Below are 16,492 nucleotides of genomic sequence, written 5' to 3'. Positions count from 1 at the left end.
ATCTGTTTTTTGGCTCACTACATCTTTGACAGCCTCAACCTTGCTGACTTATTAAAAGGAAAGGAAAAACTCCCTGTGCCCCCAGAAACTGCTTTTACCGTGAATTAAGCAGTTTTCAAAAGGACCAGTCAATCACTTCTGGTTGGCTGATTCAATAAGTGTTGTGTCCCTATAGTGGTTAGCCTCACTGTTAAGACACATTCATTTTTAAAGCTTTCCAGAGAGGCCGTCATTCCATGTTTCATAGATCTAATGTCCAATTCTCTTAATGGGCTCACAGACTGTATCAAAACATTCAGCTGTTTTCCTTTTAACTTGACTTGCTTGACTTAAGCCCTTGGCTCTTTTCAAGGAGAATAGGCCACTGACGAATGTCCTCCATCTCAAACAGTTACGGGTAATATTTTTAGGCTGGTCCAGTTGAATTCACTGCTGCTATCTGTATATTAGACTTCTTTCCTCCAGCTGTTCCTGCCATTTGCTTTTAAGTCAGCTTCCAATTGGGTAAAAGCAGAATATCGCATTTTCAAAATTGAGATATTATTCCTGTAACAGATAAATTACTCCTGTCAACCAAACAGGAATTGTTGGCTGGGTGCAGGATTTCTTTCTATGGCCTGATTTAGCTGTGACAATTCTAAGGAAAGCAGCCTACACATAGAAATATTAGTCACTGTTCCAGCAGTTGTTCATGTATCAAGCTGAGTTAGAATTTCTCTCTCATTAAGAGTGTATGGGCGGCAGGTGTGTGTACTATTACATGTTACGCAGTGTGATTAATCCACCCTCTTTCACCTGCCCTCCCCACCACCATGACACATTCCCATAATGCAGCGTGTTACCAGGTTGCAGTAAAAGGAGCGACTATAGTAGCAGGTGTGCAAATACCCCTCAGACCCGTTGGACAAACAGCTTAAATAATGGGGGTAAAACTTTGAATGGTCAAATAGACAGCATGTTGGAACACACTGCAGCAGTGTGGGGAAGACTAACCTTAGTATAATGTGTTCATCAGCAGCACTTTGTTAAATGTTGTGGAGTGGAGCCTTTTCTATTGCAATAATTTTAACATTTGTTTTTTATTTTTCATCATCAAGGTAACAAAATAACAGAAGGTAACATAATAAAATTAATTAATGATAAGTTGTTTGGCAAAAATATTTTTAATTTAAAAAAATGAGACAGATGTAAGGTGAGAAAAATAATCTTGTTTACCGTTTTGTCTCCATTTTGCATGCTTCTGTTCACCCTGGTGAGTTTTCTATGGGTTTCATTTTGTTGTCACTGATTATCAAACGCTCCCTTCAAACATAATGTCTGTTTGTGGCAGCAGGGTAATATTAACGTCTGTCTTTGCAGTTACTGCCACAGCAATAATACTGCTGCCTATAAACCTGCTTCACCTCCTAAATGAGCTTTAATAGTCACTTAGAATTGGAAAACTGCCATCTCACCCTGCCGGTTAGACTGGATCTTTTAAATAGGTGTGTAACTGATAAGAATATGTTCTCCTTTTAAAAAATGTCCTTTTGCCATTATTCATGTTGAGTTTGAATGATAGCAAGATCTCTAAACAGTGTACTGATGGAGGAATCCATCTTAAAGTAGTTAGTTCATTTAAAATAATCACTCATTCCTAGTTTGTCTTTTTATGTGTTTTGTTTGTTTCGTCCAATATATTTAAAACAAAGAAACACATTCTTGGCTGCATTTTTGTTTCCCACAGGAGATATTTGCCAGAACAAATTTGTTGTATATGAATATGTTTTTCAGGAAACAGTATTTATGATGACTGTGACATCATTCTTACATCATTCTTTGAGCATTAATTGCCCGACAGTTGTCTTCACTTGAATGATCAAAGCCCTCAACATGTCACTGAAATATCACTGCTTTGAGAAGTCTTTGTCAGATTTACCGTTTGATGAAAATCCTCCAGTATTCATGAATCTATCCAGCTTTCATTCAGTTACATGATTAAAAGGAACAATGGACATTGCTTCAGTAAAAGCTCCAGCCACATAATAAGGGTCCAGTCCCTGAAACCTCGACTCGGGATTATGAATAGGGTCCATGAAATTCTTGAGCCGACTTCTGATATTTCAGGAGTTGAAACTGAGCCTCATTCACAGCATGTCCTTGTTTATTGTGATGTGTGTGTTTCTGCTGGCTCGTGAACTCTCGCATGTGGTCATAGTGTGGGATGGCAGAAGTAGAAACAAGATCAAGGTCTGCAGGCTTCAGGATTGGCAGGATTTCCCTCACTGGATTGCCACTGACAATTCTTTCAAATGACATTCCTTCCAAGGAAACCGATCTAGTTCCTCATCTTTGGCTCTGACTCCCAGTGTAACTTTAAAAAAAAAAAAACTCGCACAGCCTAGGAAAAGGGATCTCTCTCTTTTTTAAAATAGGCACCAGTACATTTGTGTCTCTCCCGCTGATAAACAAGAACAGAAGCTGAATGATTACACTGTTTCAAAGGCATTACAGGCAGCTGATTAAAGTGTTAGGTCGGAGTTATCCAAGGTTAACCGTCCATAATGAAACACTTTGAAAATAATGATACGCTGCATGGTTTTATGAAGGCTTGTGGCTGCTCAGCTCAGCAGTGGTGACCTTCAGCAGTTCCATGAGCTAATCGTAGCGATCCCGCAGCACCCCTGTAGATTCGAGACTCCATTAGCTTCTGATATGCATCTAGGAGAGCAGACCTCGTACAAGGTCTTTCTCTTACGCTGTTGTTGTGGCGTTAAGGTCGCTGACCATCTTCTATTTCAGCTCTCATCATGAGACAGGTCCTCCACCACATGTGGTACCGCAAGCCAAGATGATGATGATTTTACATTATGATCAATCAGCTGCTCATCCACATAAACTTATAATGAGTTAAAGAAACTCCAGTTCTGATATGGAAAAAAAACACACTAACAGCTATGAAGCATTTGAAACCAGGTTGTGTAACAAAAATAATCATTTGAACAATGTTGCATCCCTTGAGAGGATTTGTCATCTGTCATTGCAGGAAATGTGGCCTATTATCAAACACAGCTGCATATTGTACGCTTGGGTAGTCTGGATTATAGTCTTTCCAATTAATACGTTTCATATTGAAAACTGGCTGCTATTCATGTTATATGATTACCAAGTAATAACTATTTAGAAAGAAAAACAACAATATTAGGTTTGGCTAGCAAGTGTTGGATGTCAAAGTACATGTGAAACACTGCCTGTTCATCTTTATGAAAAGTGACAAAAAAGGAGGTTTTCTGAGATAATGACATATTTTTAATTTTATTCTTATGAATCTAATGGCACTCATACATTTAACCAGAAACAATGCATTTCCTCTTACCAGTTCTGTTATTATACTCTCTCATATATCTGAGGGGCAAACTGACAAATATGTGAACGTTTGCTAATGGAATTGTGTTGGGTTAGGGTTAGTGTTCTCATCAATAATTTCTCATTCAACTCTCAGTAAATTGTGTTCAAATACAATTAGTTGCAAAATAGAACTCTTTAGTCTTTTAAGTATTTTGCTGATTTGTGCTATTTTCTGCTGCATAGAGGTTGCACAGAACTGCTAAACAGATGTAGTATCCTTTTGTGTATGTATTTATTTATTTCTCCACAGGGACAATGTACATCATTATACATGTTCAGAACAAGAACTAAAAACGTAAATGCACCCAATTGCAGCCAAGGGCTGATTTCTATCCTGTTGGCATGCTGAACATATTGAGAGAAAATCCTATCAGCTTGAGTAAATTGAGCAGTGAATTGTCAACAAATGTACCTGAACATGTATGAACATGCACCTAGTTTACAGTAAGATTCCCGGTCTGGGCAAAGCCAGTGGTTTGTGTTTGATGGTTTTGCAGTAGAGATGACATGTAAAGAGACAGTTCTATGTTTGGCTTCATTATTGGTGTGTATTGATATTTTCAGGAGAATACATGCCTTACAGAAACTAATTAACAAATAAGAATAATTGCCCAGTTCTTTCATTCATCACCACAGTCTCTCATAACAGGCAAGCTTCAAGCAGAAACAACAAAGTAGTACATAAATCAAAGTAGTTTCCTTTGCCAAGCCAGAACCCCCTGGGAGGTACCTTGGTGCTTAATTAAAATCCAGAAGGATCATGTTTTAAGTGTAGGTGAGCGAGCACTGAATAACAATGACAAATCATGCCCCAGAGCATTAGTGGTGTGTTTTGGAAAAGAATAACAGCATCTCTTCTTTTTTTCTGTTTAATATAAATGAGATTTAATGCGAAAGAAAGCTGTTTTCAGAGCATTGTGGCACATGGACTGTGGTAAATATAGCCGTTCCTGGCTGCAGAACCTGCCAAAACCAGGACTGACATATTAATCTCATAATTACCCATACAGGATTATAATGAAACAGCTCATTATTAGACATTATTTGATGGCTTACCCTTTTCAGTGCACTGTTTATCATCCCCTGTTAAGCCTTGCAATCCCTCACATGTATGTGCCAGCAACAGAATATAGCCATACTTTTGAAATATTGTCACAGGTCATCACTTAGCCAATATACAGTAGATTTGATGTGACATGTGCAATGTGAGCTATACCTCAAGAGAGATTGAAAAAGGTTCCCTCAGCAATTTAAAGTAATAAGACCCCATATGGCTAGAGCAAAATAAATTAGCTTTTAAGATAATAGGTGGCTTTGTTTGGCAAAATACAAGAATGTGTAGATCAAATAGATGCCAAATAATTAAATTCATGAAATATTCTTTGCAAATGCCTATGTAGCATTTTAAAGACTTCATATTTTATAGTACAACATTAGTAGTGGCACACAGACTATTTGTATGAACTTTCTCTATATTCTGTGTATTGTAGAATGTCAGAGGCCACGGCAGTAGTCCTTAGGGCTATTGTTGTCTCTGATCTTTGAATTGCTAGATCTGACAACTCTGAAATGACCAGGCCAACCAACCCTGACTGGTCTCTGGGCCACGGCCAGGGATCCTGGGCTAAATCTTCCGATGAAACACAACACAGTCACATTTTCTAGGGACGGCAATCAGAATATAAACTGTCCTACATACTGCTGTTTCTGCAAGCGTCATAATTCTGATGTGCACTGGCTCTTAGGAGCAGCTAAAAAAAGAAAAGTACATTAAAAAGGGAATGTGTGTAGTTATCAGCAGAAAAAACCTCTCCCAAGTCAAATCCGCTCAATTACAGAGCTCTGGAGAGCTATCCCCAAGCAACCCTTCCACTGGCTAATCAGTCACAGCAAATTGCAGTGGTGAATATTTCAGACTGGACAGATTTGAATAAAGACATCATGATTATTTCACTGTTGTACTATACCCTCAAATAATTTTTAGAGTCCTTCAGCCAGAGCCAGCATAAACTGCATAACTACTGATTTAAGAAGGGGGAAAAAGTCGAAGGGAAAAAAGCAAACACAAGGGCTGTCAGTCAATGTGGCAAGCTAATTGGGTCGATCTCTTTAGCGAAGATGAATGAAGAGATTAACTCTCCCTATGTGTCCGGTGAATCTCCCCCTCTGGCTCCAGGTAAATTAGCTGATGACAAGTTGACAGTGGGAATTCTGTTTCTCACTCGAACTTAAAGCTGCTGGTAGTATTTCCAGCATGGCGCCCCCTGTTGAAATAACTGATTTACTCATGACAGGGTTTGTTTATGTTTTGATAAATTAGATTAGTGACATTTGTATTTCAGGGTTTATTGACTGAATGCACCTAACCAACGTGGGAAAACCTCTCACATGTATTCTAGTCTTTAAAAAGCTACTGTTAAATTAAAACTCTACATCTACATTTATTGCTCTAAATAAACACTCCTGGTTTAAATCTATTGACATATAATATCTAGTCAGTTTAAATGGTTGATTAGCAGTTCAGTTTGAAATCATTTGTAATCCTTTGCTTTGTGTACCTCCCCTCTCTGCATATGGACAGCAGGAGATCTGGGTTATGATATCACACGCTCTGATGCTCGCTGGCTTTATATATATATATATATATATATATATATATATATATATATATATACTCACAGACAATTGGAGAAGCGGGTCAAACACGAGCCTAATGAAGACAAATGAAGAGTGATGGCAGAACATGTGCAGAAGAAGGTGTGAGTGCAAAGCAAATTGTGCCCTTCTCTCATTTATTTTAGCAGAGAAACTCACCGCAAAGTCTTAAAATAGAGGTCAAGGCTCAAATACAGAAAACCCCTTTTTTTCAGTGACCCCTTTTTTAGCCGCCTGCAGTGGAGAAATGGGGGGCGGGGGGGGGGTGTGCTCTGAAGCGAACAGTGGTCAGAAGAGGAAATCAATACAGCTGTAAAGGGGGGTTGTACATACGATGTAATTGATTATTTTCAATTATAAAAAGACAGATTCAGGCTTGTTTGCTTGTATACTCAAGAATATTTGTAGTTACATCTACATGACTAATGGCTCTGCAAATAATTTTAATTTATATTCACTATTTTTGTAATTTCAGTTTGTTTATTCTGTGCATGCCAGTGTAAGGTTTGTGTGACAAGCTGAAATGACTGGAATGGATTTTCACTATTTTGTGTGATACGATCAATAGGGAAATTGACTCCTGGAGAAAATGGTGGCATTTTGATTGGTCACACACTGACAGGTATCATCAACAAAAGAAAATCTTTGCAAAAACCTCTCACTTTTTACCACCTATGAGCACTTTGCTAACGTATCTTGTTCTCTTTTAAAAAGCACTGCTTCAATACACAGCAGACCTCCAGGTTTCTCTGTGCCTTTCATCTCCAACCTGTCATTTTACACAGAGGAGAGGAATCATTTTTGCGTTATGACTAAAAGATGTGTAGAGTATCTTTGTTCTGAATCTCTTTAAATGTCAGTGCAATGATATGGAATCAAAGCTGAAGCTTAGTGTTTGTAATTATTCAAAGCTGGTATCTTAATTTTGCTCTGCTTTTGAAGTAGGAAATGTTAGAGTGACATTTTGAGTTTAAATACTGTTAAAAACATTAGCGAGGCACTTAGCCTGATGGTTCCTGTCACAAGAAAAACAATGTCTGCGACTCAACAGCCGTCAGGTTTGCTAATGATGTCCTGGTGTGCTGTCAATCTACCATATAAACGGACAATAGTATGGCAAGGAAAAAATGCTTGAAATAGCTAATTGCTTCTAAGAGCCTGCTCAACCATTCTGTAACTAGTATGTGTTCACAGATGTCTTTTCCAGCTGCTGTTTCATTATGGAACCTAAAGACATTACAGAAGCAATGCATTGGCTTTCTTTTATGAGGCTGTGTTGTTGCACATCAAGTCATTATGATACATCATTGCAACCACAGTGGGAGGAATAAAAGGCTTGTGCAGGAACAACAAAGTAACATCCATATCTGTGCATTTTCATTATTTCGCCTAATTTGCCCCAGTCATTCCGTTAATCTCTGCCAACTTGTTGATTGTCAGTTTGGAGACACATTTCTGGAGAGGAGCTAGAGAGTATTTGCAGCCGGACCTCTGTCAGTAGCGCCAAGCAACACAGCCACAAATTGGAATGTGGTACAGCTCTGGGAAAGCAGCCAAGATTTAAATTAGACAATAACCTCTGCTCTCTCTATATTGCCTCTCTTTTCCAGCTGCAGGCCTAGCCATTTGTTTAATACAGTCAGCCCTGTAGTATATAATAGACTGATATATGAGTCACCGCTCAGCAGTTTGTGTTTTTCAGATTTATAGAGATTGAACAACTGGTCGGTTTGTGCTTACTGTGGGTTTATGTTAGGAATAACAGAAAAGACACAGGTTGCACACCAACTTGGAAAGTATTGTCACAGTGCACACTGAAAAGAAAAGGCAAAGATGTTTGGCTAAACATTCAACTGACTGTGCACATAGCTACAAATGAAAATTCATTTTTAAAAAGTATTTTTGTAACTATTTTTCAGTGGTTTTAATAATTTCTTTAGGCCCTAGAAACAGTATCCTTCATTTTACAGACTGTTTATTTCTGGAAGTTAATGTTAATTCATCTCAGATAAGATTGAACCAAGCTAGCCACTGGGCAACGCCATTCAAAAGGATACTTTACTGTGTATTAAGGCTTTTACTGGGCTGACTATCTTAATGTATCTTATCTTAATGTTATTACTTTTAGTACACTGGGATTTTGTTTTGTACTATAAATGGGCAACATAATATGGGTTGTTTTTAATTATAAAATCAAATATTTTATTTATAATACTTCCTCTGCCATAACTTAATAGGAAATAGTAAATTGTGTTGAGTCCATCTCTAAAAGCTCTTGACTTTGCACACTCCCAAAGCCGGTTATAATGAGTGTATTAGCCAGTAACGGCACACTGGGAATAGAAAAATGCGTCTGTGCTGCTAGAGCAATAAAAGAGGACTTCACTCCTAGCAGCTTTAAATAGAGCTTTATGTGAATCCATGTCCCAGAGCTCATAGCCATCCATCCAACAAACCGAGAGAAGTAGCACAACAGTCACCGTTAGTGCCGCCAAAAACAAACCGATTTCCAGCGGCAGGAAGCTGTTCCTCTCCTGTATGACATTTAACCATATAATTTTCAGTTATTAGCCTCCTTAACCCCACAGCACCCTTCTGCTCTGTAGTGGAAGAATGGCAAGCACAGCAAAGCGAGCTCGGTTAAAATCCACACCTCTGATACCATCTTGAGTTGGAGTTGCTTCAAAGCTGCTGAGAGTAAACAGCCTTGAGACATGGCTTAGCAGTAAAAGCAAGACAACACCACCAAGCCAAGCCTCTCTCATGTTTCTTCCTCAAGAGCTGTGTGTCCATGCAACAGCAGCCATTGTGAGAAAGCTACACCATGTTTCTGAGGCCCTCTCCATCGCCTAAGCTCCTTTGTGGCTGTGGGCCAATGGCTTTGCACCCCGCCAGATCAAAGATGGAACCCCATTTAGCTTGCGCTTTCTTTTAGGATTTGCTCTTGAGAGTACAGAGCAGACTCAACAGCTAGGAAAAAAAAGAGGGATGTTGGATGTTGACCTGCATAGTGTTGAGACTACTGGGCTCAGGCTATGGGTCCATTATGACAAATGCTTAGATCATCTTTGTCTTGGCAGCATTTGCAAGTCTTAGGCCTCAAAGAAAACAGTAGCTATGGTGAACCTCAGTGTATTTTAGTTTCATTGTGTAACATGGTGGCGTTGGATGTGGCTACTGTATGCTGCAAAACTATGGTGTTAATGTTTTACTGTGTTGTCACTGTTTACTCTTAAAATCAACACTGGCACACAAAATGGAGTTATAGCGATGCTGAGGATGTAGCAAAAGCTAACACGGTTTAGGCACCATGACATTACTGTGGTCAAGCAGGTGTGGAGGTTGGCATTTTTAACTTGCTTGTTGTATAAGACTCCCAACAATACAGTGTGTGAGAAATGTAATTTTCTGTGCACCAATGTCTGAACTAATGCAATAAACTCTACTAATCTCATTCTCAAAAACTTTAAAAGAAATGCAAAGATCTTAGAAACACTGTTCACCCTGGTGTGCTTGCGTCTCCATGTTATCACTCGTGTACACCGCGTCTGTGCTGAATGTAAATTTAGCCCCAAGGAATATGCTGAACGCACAAACTATAGCTCGCCTTTTACTGTCTTTCAACACCGCCATAATGACTGGGAAGCTTGAAAAAACATAATACGTATTTGCCGAGCTGTGAAATCGCTTAAAGTTTTTCCTTTATTTTGATAGTTAAGCTTGTCGTTTTGGTTGGATATGCAAACTTACTTTCATGGCCCGTGACACAGTGGTAATGTTCCTGTACCATGTAGAGTCATTTGAGGAACAGAAACTCTGCTTTTGGGTTTATTCATGACTCGCTCCATCTTTAATTTACGATTTAAATTTGATTCCCATGAGTTTAAAGAACACACCAGATTTCAGTCAGTATAGATACCTGAATGTCAAATAAAACACTGAATAAAGGGAGTGTAACAGGGAACATAGTCTTTCGTGGCAGGTTAGATATCCCAGCAAGGGTTCAAACTGTGCCTCCAGGTCCAAATTTACTAAAGCAAAACAAACTGTGATGACACTAGCTCAGGCCACAGCGGTCAGTGTGGTGTGAGAAGGGAGATAATCAGCACACAGCCTGAACAAAACTGTCATCAGCTTGATTCGGATCTCAGATAAGACCTCCATTTTTTTTTCTCATGCTGGACTCACCTCTCTGCTGTGATAGTACTCACACTGAGAGACAGAGGCAGGATGAAATGCTTACAACAAACTTCCATTCAGTGCTACCTCGTGTAGTTGAGGACTTGCAGTGCTAATAGTGGAAGACAGTGCTGGGCTAGGGGAGTAATGATTTCAGCTTTAAACTGAATTACCAATCGATTCGGCCTGCAGATCAGAACACAGCTTGTGAGCTGGCTGTGTGGACATGCTGTTTTGTGGAGTCGCTTTAGAAAAATTGACTGCTGCACACATAGGAGGAAATATATCTATATACAGTATGTCAGCTTGGCACTGCATGCATGGTGGCCTGCTGGGCGTGAATAGGCCTCGTGAGCACCAGAGAAGCAGCTGCAGAGTGTTTATGCTGAATTGGGTTGTAAATGAGCATGTATTTTGTGAGGAGGACCTCGGGAATCAGAAGATAACTTTCCCTAGAGGAGACAACGGAGCCCGACCAGGATTGCAGGAAAGGAAACGGTGCTGCTCTTTTGAGTCTCCAATTCGCCGCACTGAATAAGAGGCTCAAACTTGGCGGTAGGCCGAGCTTTAAAGGAAATTGAATAAAATAATACATAGCAAATTACCATGGGTTTCTCTGGATTGGAGGTTGAGTTTTAACTGTGGTGTTTTCTCTGTCTTTTATGGAGACCACTGGAGAACATATTAGCACAAGTGTCATGTTCCACAGAACACATGCTAGGCTGTGATTACTGAGCTCAAGCTGAACTGTAAAAATCGCTTGTCAGCAGTTGATATGTTTCTGGAAAAGCTTGGGCTCTTGATTGAATTAGTTTGGTGGTTTTCAGTGGGGAGGAAGAATGTGTCCAATTTGCTTACCTGCTGACAGACAGCACTGATGTTGTGACTTTTTGATTGCACTGTAAAACTGAGAAGCAGACTGCTGAAGCTGGTTTGAAAATGCAGATTTAATGAAAGCTCAGTTTTTGTTCTTGAAGTTTTTTAATGGAAAACAGCTGTCCTACACATCTTTCTCAGTCATCCTTTATTATTCAATGACCATTGAAAAATCTGTATTTGATGTTCAGATGAGAAGGTATTGGCCAGTGCGTGTTTTTCTATTTGTATGCATGCAGAGATGGCAGCTGTGCTATCAGAGGCTCTTCAGGCGTGTATTCTGTGGATCTTGGTCATCCAGTTCATGTTTACTGATAGGATCTGTGTGGTTACTCCATCATATTGGGGGTGAGATGGGGTCATGTTGGTGCAATATTGTGTTCGCCCCGAGGTTGAAATAATTTTGTTTGCTATAATAGCTGTAAAACATCTTATTTCCCACTGGACATTCTTTCATACAAATATTCCTGCTCTGGGATTTAAAAGGTGGGGAAAAAAATCAACTGTCAAAATTACACTGGTTTTGGTCCAAAAAGTAAAAGGTGTGCAGTATGCATGCTGATGTTTATGATTTAAATTCTGATAGTAACTGTTTTGTCTGATCATGAATAACTCCCTATGACACAAAGAATATCCTTAAAGGATTATCTTGACATAGACAGACGGAAAAGAATGGCAGTACTGTGCATTTACAGCAAAACAGAGAAATTCATATTCATCCCATTCACTGCGAGGGTGCTTGGTTTTCTGTCTGCCTGCGATCATGCAGACAGTGGAGTCTTTTCACGTTAGGATCAGGGTCTATGTAAGCTCTTAATTCTCTCCTGTTAAACAGTTATTGAAGAAATGTGCTAGTGGTGCAGAAGGAGAAATAAAAACACTGAGTGCCCAGTGTTTGCTCTGCCATGTAGCCATGCCTGACTCATATTACAGAGCACCTTTAACCGTGAATTCACTCTGTTAATAAAAGCCTCCTTCCCCACAGCTATTTTAAAGTTGTTTTTTTTTCTCCTATGGCTTCCCTATGGTTCCCTTCTGCCAGAGGAGGAAAAGCACAAGAAGTACATGGGTGATTTTTTTTTTTGGAAAAGCTTTTTTTCAATGCATGTAACATCCCTCCCCGGGTTGGTGCTAGACATTCAAAGCAAGTTTATTGTGCTATTAGGAACAGCTATTTCACAAAAAACAAGTGAATACAATCTTTAAATTTCCCAAACTTTTCATTTATGTACATCTTTGTTTTGAAAGTGCCTTTCCGTGCATACACATGCGGTTGTTTTGCCTCTTTCATGGCCGCTGCAGCTCTCTTCTAGCTCGTCACATCATTTTAATTACAGAGCCTTCATTGTCTGTGCTGACCCATTTTACTGCGGTCCCTTACCGTCAGCTGCGTGGTCCTTCCAATCACACTTAATTTCATCTGGCATTTGACTCAATCGGCACTGCCGCGAACATGAGCACCAAATGCCCCCTCCCCTTCCCTCCACCCACCCAAAAAATGAATTGGGAATAACAATAACAATATCCCTGCGCTGGTTGTCCACCGAGGCCTCTGGCCTGGGCTGCACCAAGACATGGTACAGCTTTTAATGGTGAAGATTGATACCGGTGGCTGGGGACATTTCTTGGGATGTTAGTCACAGTTCTCTGAGGACATTTGGAACTGCTCTTAAAGGCCCCTGGAAACACAATAAAATGTGACTCACATAGACAGAGCCCAGGGAATTTCACACCACTAATTAGCACTTGGACTTAACTTGATTGTGTTTTCTCTAATGAAGCTAATGTGATCCAGATCAAGGTCTGCGCTTACAGTATGTAATTCAACCGTACCTCTTTGTGTGGTGTTTATTTTAATGACACATGGCTTCCTGACGTGTAAACACTTACATGTTCGTGAAATTGTCATCCACATTAGCCAGTGGTGCGTAATATGGCAAGTAATTGAGTTGAAAATGTGTGACTATTAATACCACCAAGACATTTACGCCGAATCTGAGACAAAGCTACCCTGCGTAACTTTCACAGTGCGCTTCCTCCCATGCAACAGGCTGAAAAGTATATTAAAAGTAGTGTTAAGATTTCAGATCTGCCTGTATTGTCAGGGAACTATTCATAATGAAGTGCAATTATATGCTCACTCTTGAAAATCGTATTTACATCCAGGGAGACACAGGGACAGAAGAAACAGAAACAGCATTGCACTATCTCCCCCTACAATCAGAACAATGTTCCTAGTGCTTGAATAGAGAGGGGGATATCTCTGAGACTTCAATTTGTTATCTAAAAGAAGAAGGGGAAGGAGTAACACTTCCAAGATAAGCCCAGCATAAGGTTAATTACAAGTGAGTGGCTGACGTAACCCAGCCATGTCATGTCTCAAACTTACACACAGCTGGGAAGTGAGGAAGGTACTACCTATTGACAGATGTTTCTCACTTGAAGCATGTAGACCTTGGTGTGCACCTTTCTTATAAGCAAACATGTGAACCCCGTTGTTTGAGTCAGATATAGTTTAGTGGGGCAGCTCCAGGTAAGATGGCACTGGAGGCCTAGAAAGTGCAAACCACCTGCTTCAGCAACTGCTAGCAGAGCTTGTGGCTCCCTTTCTCATTGGTGCATAACACTGTTAACATTGCTGCTGATTCCCCACTCTCTCTCCAGGGCATAGACTAATTAATGGATACCATTCGCAGTTGATTAGCAGCAGTTCTTTCGGTAATTACATTCGCATACTAACCACTCAGAAGAATAGGAGAGTAGAAAAAAACACAAAAGGCTAGAAAATATATTAATGCACTTCTCAGTTCTCTCTGATCTTAATTTGTTTCCACTATTGTTTGGCTTCTACTAAGATAAGAAGCCATTTCTTTCTCTCTCTCTCTCTCTCTCTCTCTGTCTCTCTCTCTGTATGTCTATTGGAGTTCGTCGTCACTCATAATGTTTTAAGAGAGTGACTTTGTAATAAACACACAAAAGAGATTACTGCAGAGCTTTGTTGAAAATAGGGAGAGTGTTCTCAGTGGAACCTCATGAAAACGCAACGCGCTGTGCTTCTTTCTCCTCCGAGCCGTGTAGGCTGGGTCTGCACTACTCACTCACAGTGAGGTGCATTGTGCTCCTGGGCCCAGCTGCTAGCCCATAATTCTTCATTCTATGTCCTATTGTTCCTACCTGTCAGCATGGTTGTGTCTCCGAAGAAAGGAAGTGGCTGCCATTTTGCCAGCAGGCTATGTGTGGGTTGGGAGAGACGGGGGGATGTTGTGAAAACATGTTATTTCTTACCAAAGTACATGGTTTTAATAGCTTATCAACTGTCTTAAACACTTAAGTGTCTTCACAGTGTGGCACCACCATCATTACTCTGAGACCTACTCTGATATTAACCAGCAAAGACAATGATTGCAAATGAGATTATTCATAAGCATGGATACATGCAAAAAATATGCTGATGTAATAAATTGTTTAAACCAGCTCCCATTAACCAAAAATGTACTCCTCCCATATTAAAAACACTCTCGACCTCCTTATTTCCCTCAGTATCACCACTCTCCCATAGGTTATTTAAAGTTAATAACCTGCCACCACATCTTGATACTTGGCTTTGTGATGCAAACATATCCTTAATTGCCATCCCATAAGAGCTGAATAGCCAGACCAGATTCTCATTACCCTGGTTTGAATTGGCCTGGGCCTCTCACATGCCTCTCGTCATGTCACAATAATGGCAAAGTGGCAGAATGCACTTGTGTAAGTGGAGAAAGGGGTTAACCCAGTGTGTAAACATTCACTGCCAAGTGTGACAATCCGTCTGAGTGACAGGTGTCCATTATGAAAGGGAGAGCTCGAGTTACACTGGATGTTATCTTGACACTAGCAAGCTGATAGTGTTTTTTGTCTTCATTCGCAGTTCCAGAACAACAACAACTACATGAACATGGCGGAGGCCAACGGTGCCCTGCTTGCTGCTGGTGATGTGAGTATATCTTTACCTTTTCATATTAAAATGATGAACATGGAAAATTAAAGTAATTAAGATGTACTTTTCAAATCACACACAGCCAAGTACAGTGGGGTAAATATTTCTTTCCTGGTTTCTTACTTGGTAATACCTAAATATAGTTTTCATTTAGTTAGTCCTGTTCGTAGGTGTCATAATATAAATAATATTGCTTTTTATCGCTTTTTAATATTTCTCTGTGTCTCATGATTCACTATTAAACGAAATATACTAGTATCATAAAGCATAAGCCACATATTTCATAAAGCCTTCCATAATATCCGCAATAATGAATTCCAGTTTCTCCATATTTGTCACAGGTAACATTATTTTTATTGCCAGAAATGTTGCCACCTCCTTTTTTGTCTTGAGACCCACACAAGAAACTAAGCTTACAGAAAGATGAATTAGGCTTATCCTATATTGTCTTATAGTAACTTCTGAGAGCTAACACTCATCTGATCTGTCTTTACTGTACCCAGTAAGATTAAACGATATCCCAGAAAGGTGAGGATACAAACCCCTAGTTTCTTAGACATAATGAAGGAGCCCAAAGAGATTCTGTAGCCATGTCGCTCTCAGAGCCACTTTATCTGCTGACACTTATAAAAAGTGAAATGTCACCAACAATCTGAGTCTGCTGAACTGCTGGAATAACTCTGTGTACTGTACTGTCACGTTAAAAAGGAAGAGGGGAATAGTTTTTGCTCTGGAGGTATATAACCGCCTCTCTGAGCAATAGTAGTCCTAACAGTGTGCTAAATTTACCCACTTTATTCCCCCTCCACCCACTCTGCTGCCCTGTCATTAGAGAAAAGTGCACCAAAAATACCCGTCATCCTCTGTGGTTCAAACGGTCCAATCTCATCCAGTTTAGCAGGGGAGATTGATCTGGCTCCAAAACCCACAGCAAAGCGTCATTACACAGCTCCAAAATAGTGAGATACATATCATTGTTAACCTTATTGTTTTCATTCACGTCAGAAGGGCAGTTGGGATCTAACTGTGACATTCAAGCTAGGGCAGCTACACAGAAGTGTTTGGAGCGTGTGGCCTCATGTTCATAGAGTTGCCGCCTCACAAAGGCACAGTGTATTGTGGAAGAAGTTTAATTTTCCCCCACATTTACGCTGAGTGGGCGCATCCTCTGTATCCACGGGCTGCTGAGGCCCACTGCAGCGGGGACCACGCCGACACAAGCTGCTTGGAGAGCGTTCAGCCCCCAGCTGTAAGGGCCCACTGTGGCAGTCAGGGAAGGGGGGGATGGGCTGAGGGGGACTCCTTGATAAAAAGAGCCCAGCTCATTTGCATTTTATCAAAAGGAACAACTGTTTCCAGTGTTAGGGCACAGATGGTATTGTGCCTAGAAGGAGGGAGAGAGAGACAAGAAGAAGT

The 16,492-nt window shown here is 40.2% G+C and overlaps 1 protein-coding gene across 1 annotated transcript in view; it reads left to right on the top strand.

Annotated features, from left to right (window-relative positions):
- Nucleotides 1–16,492, top strand: part of tox3 (TOX high mobility group box family member 3) — a 39,206-nt gene that overhangs the window by 7,576 nt on the left and 15,138 nt on the right. Inside the window, exon 2 of the mRNA XM_053319679.1 lies at nt 15,008–15,073. Coding sequence (XP_053175654.1) covers nt 15,008–15,073 — 66 coding nt within the window. The remainder of the gene's footprint in view (nt 1–15,007; nt 15,074–16,492) is intronic.

The sequence above is a fragment of the Scomber japonicus genome, chromosome 1, assembly GCF_027409825.1.
Source record: "Scomber japonicus isolate fScoJap1 chromosome 1, fScoJap1.pri, whole genome shotgun sequence".
NCBI lineage: Eukaryota > Metazoa > Chordata > Actinopteri > Scombriformes > Scombridae > Scomber > Scomber japonicus.
Note: the sequence above shows the minus strand (reverse complement) of the source record. Positions and strands in the feature narration are given on the sequence as shown.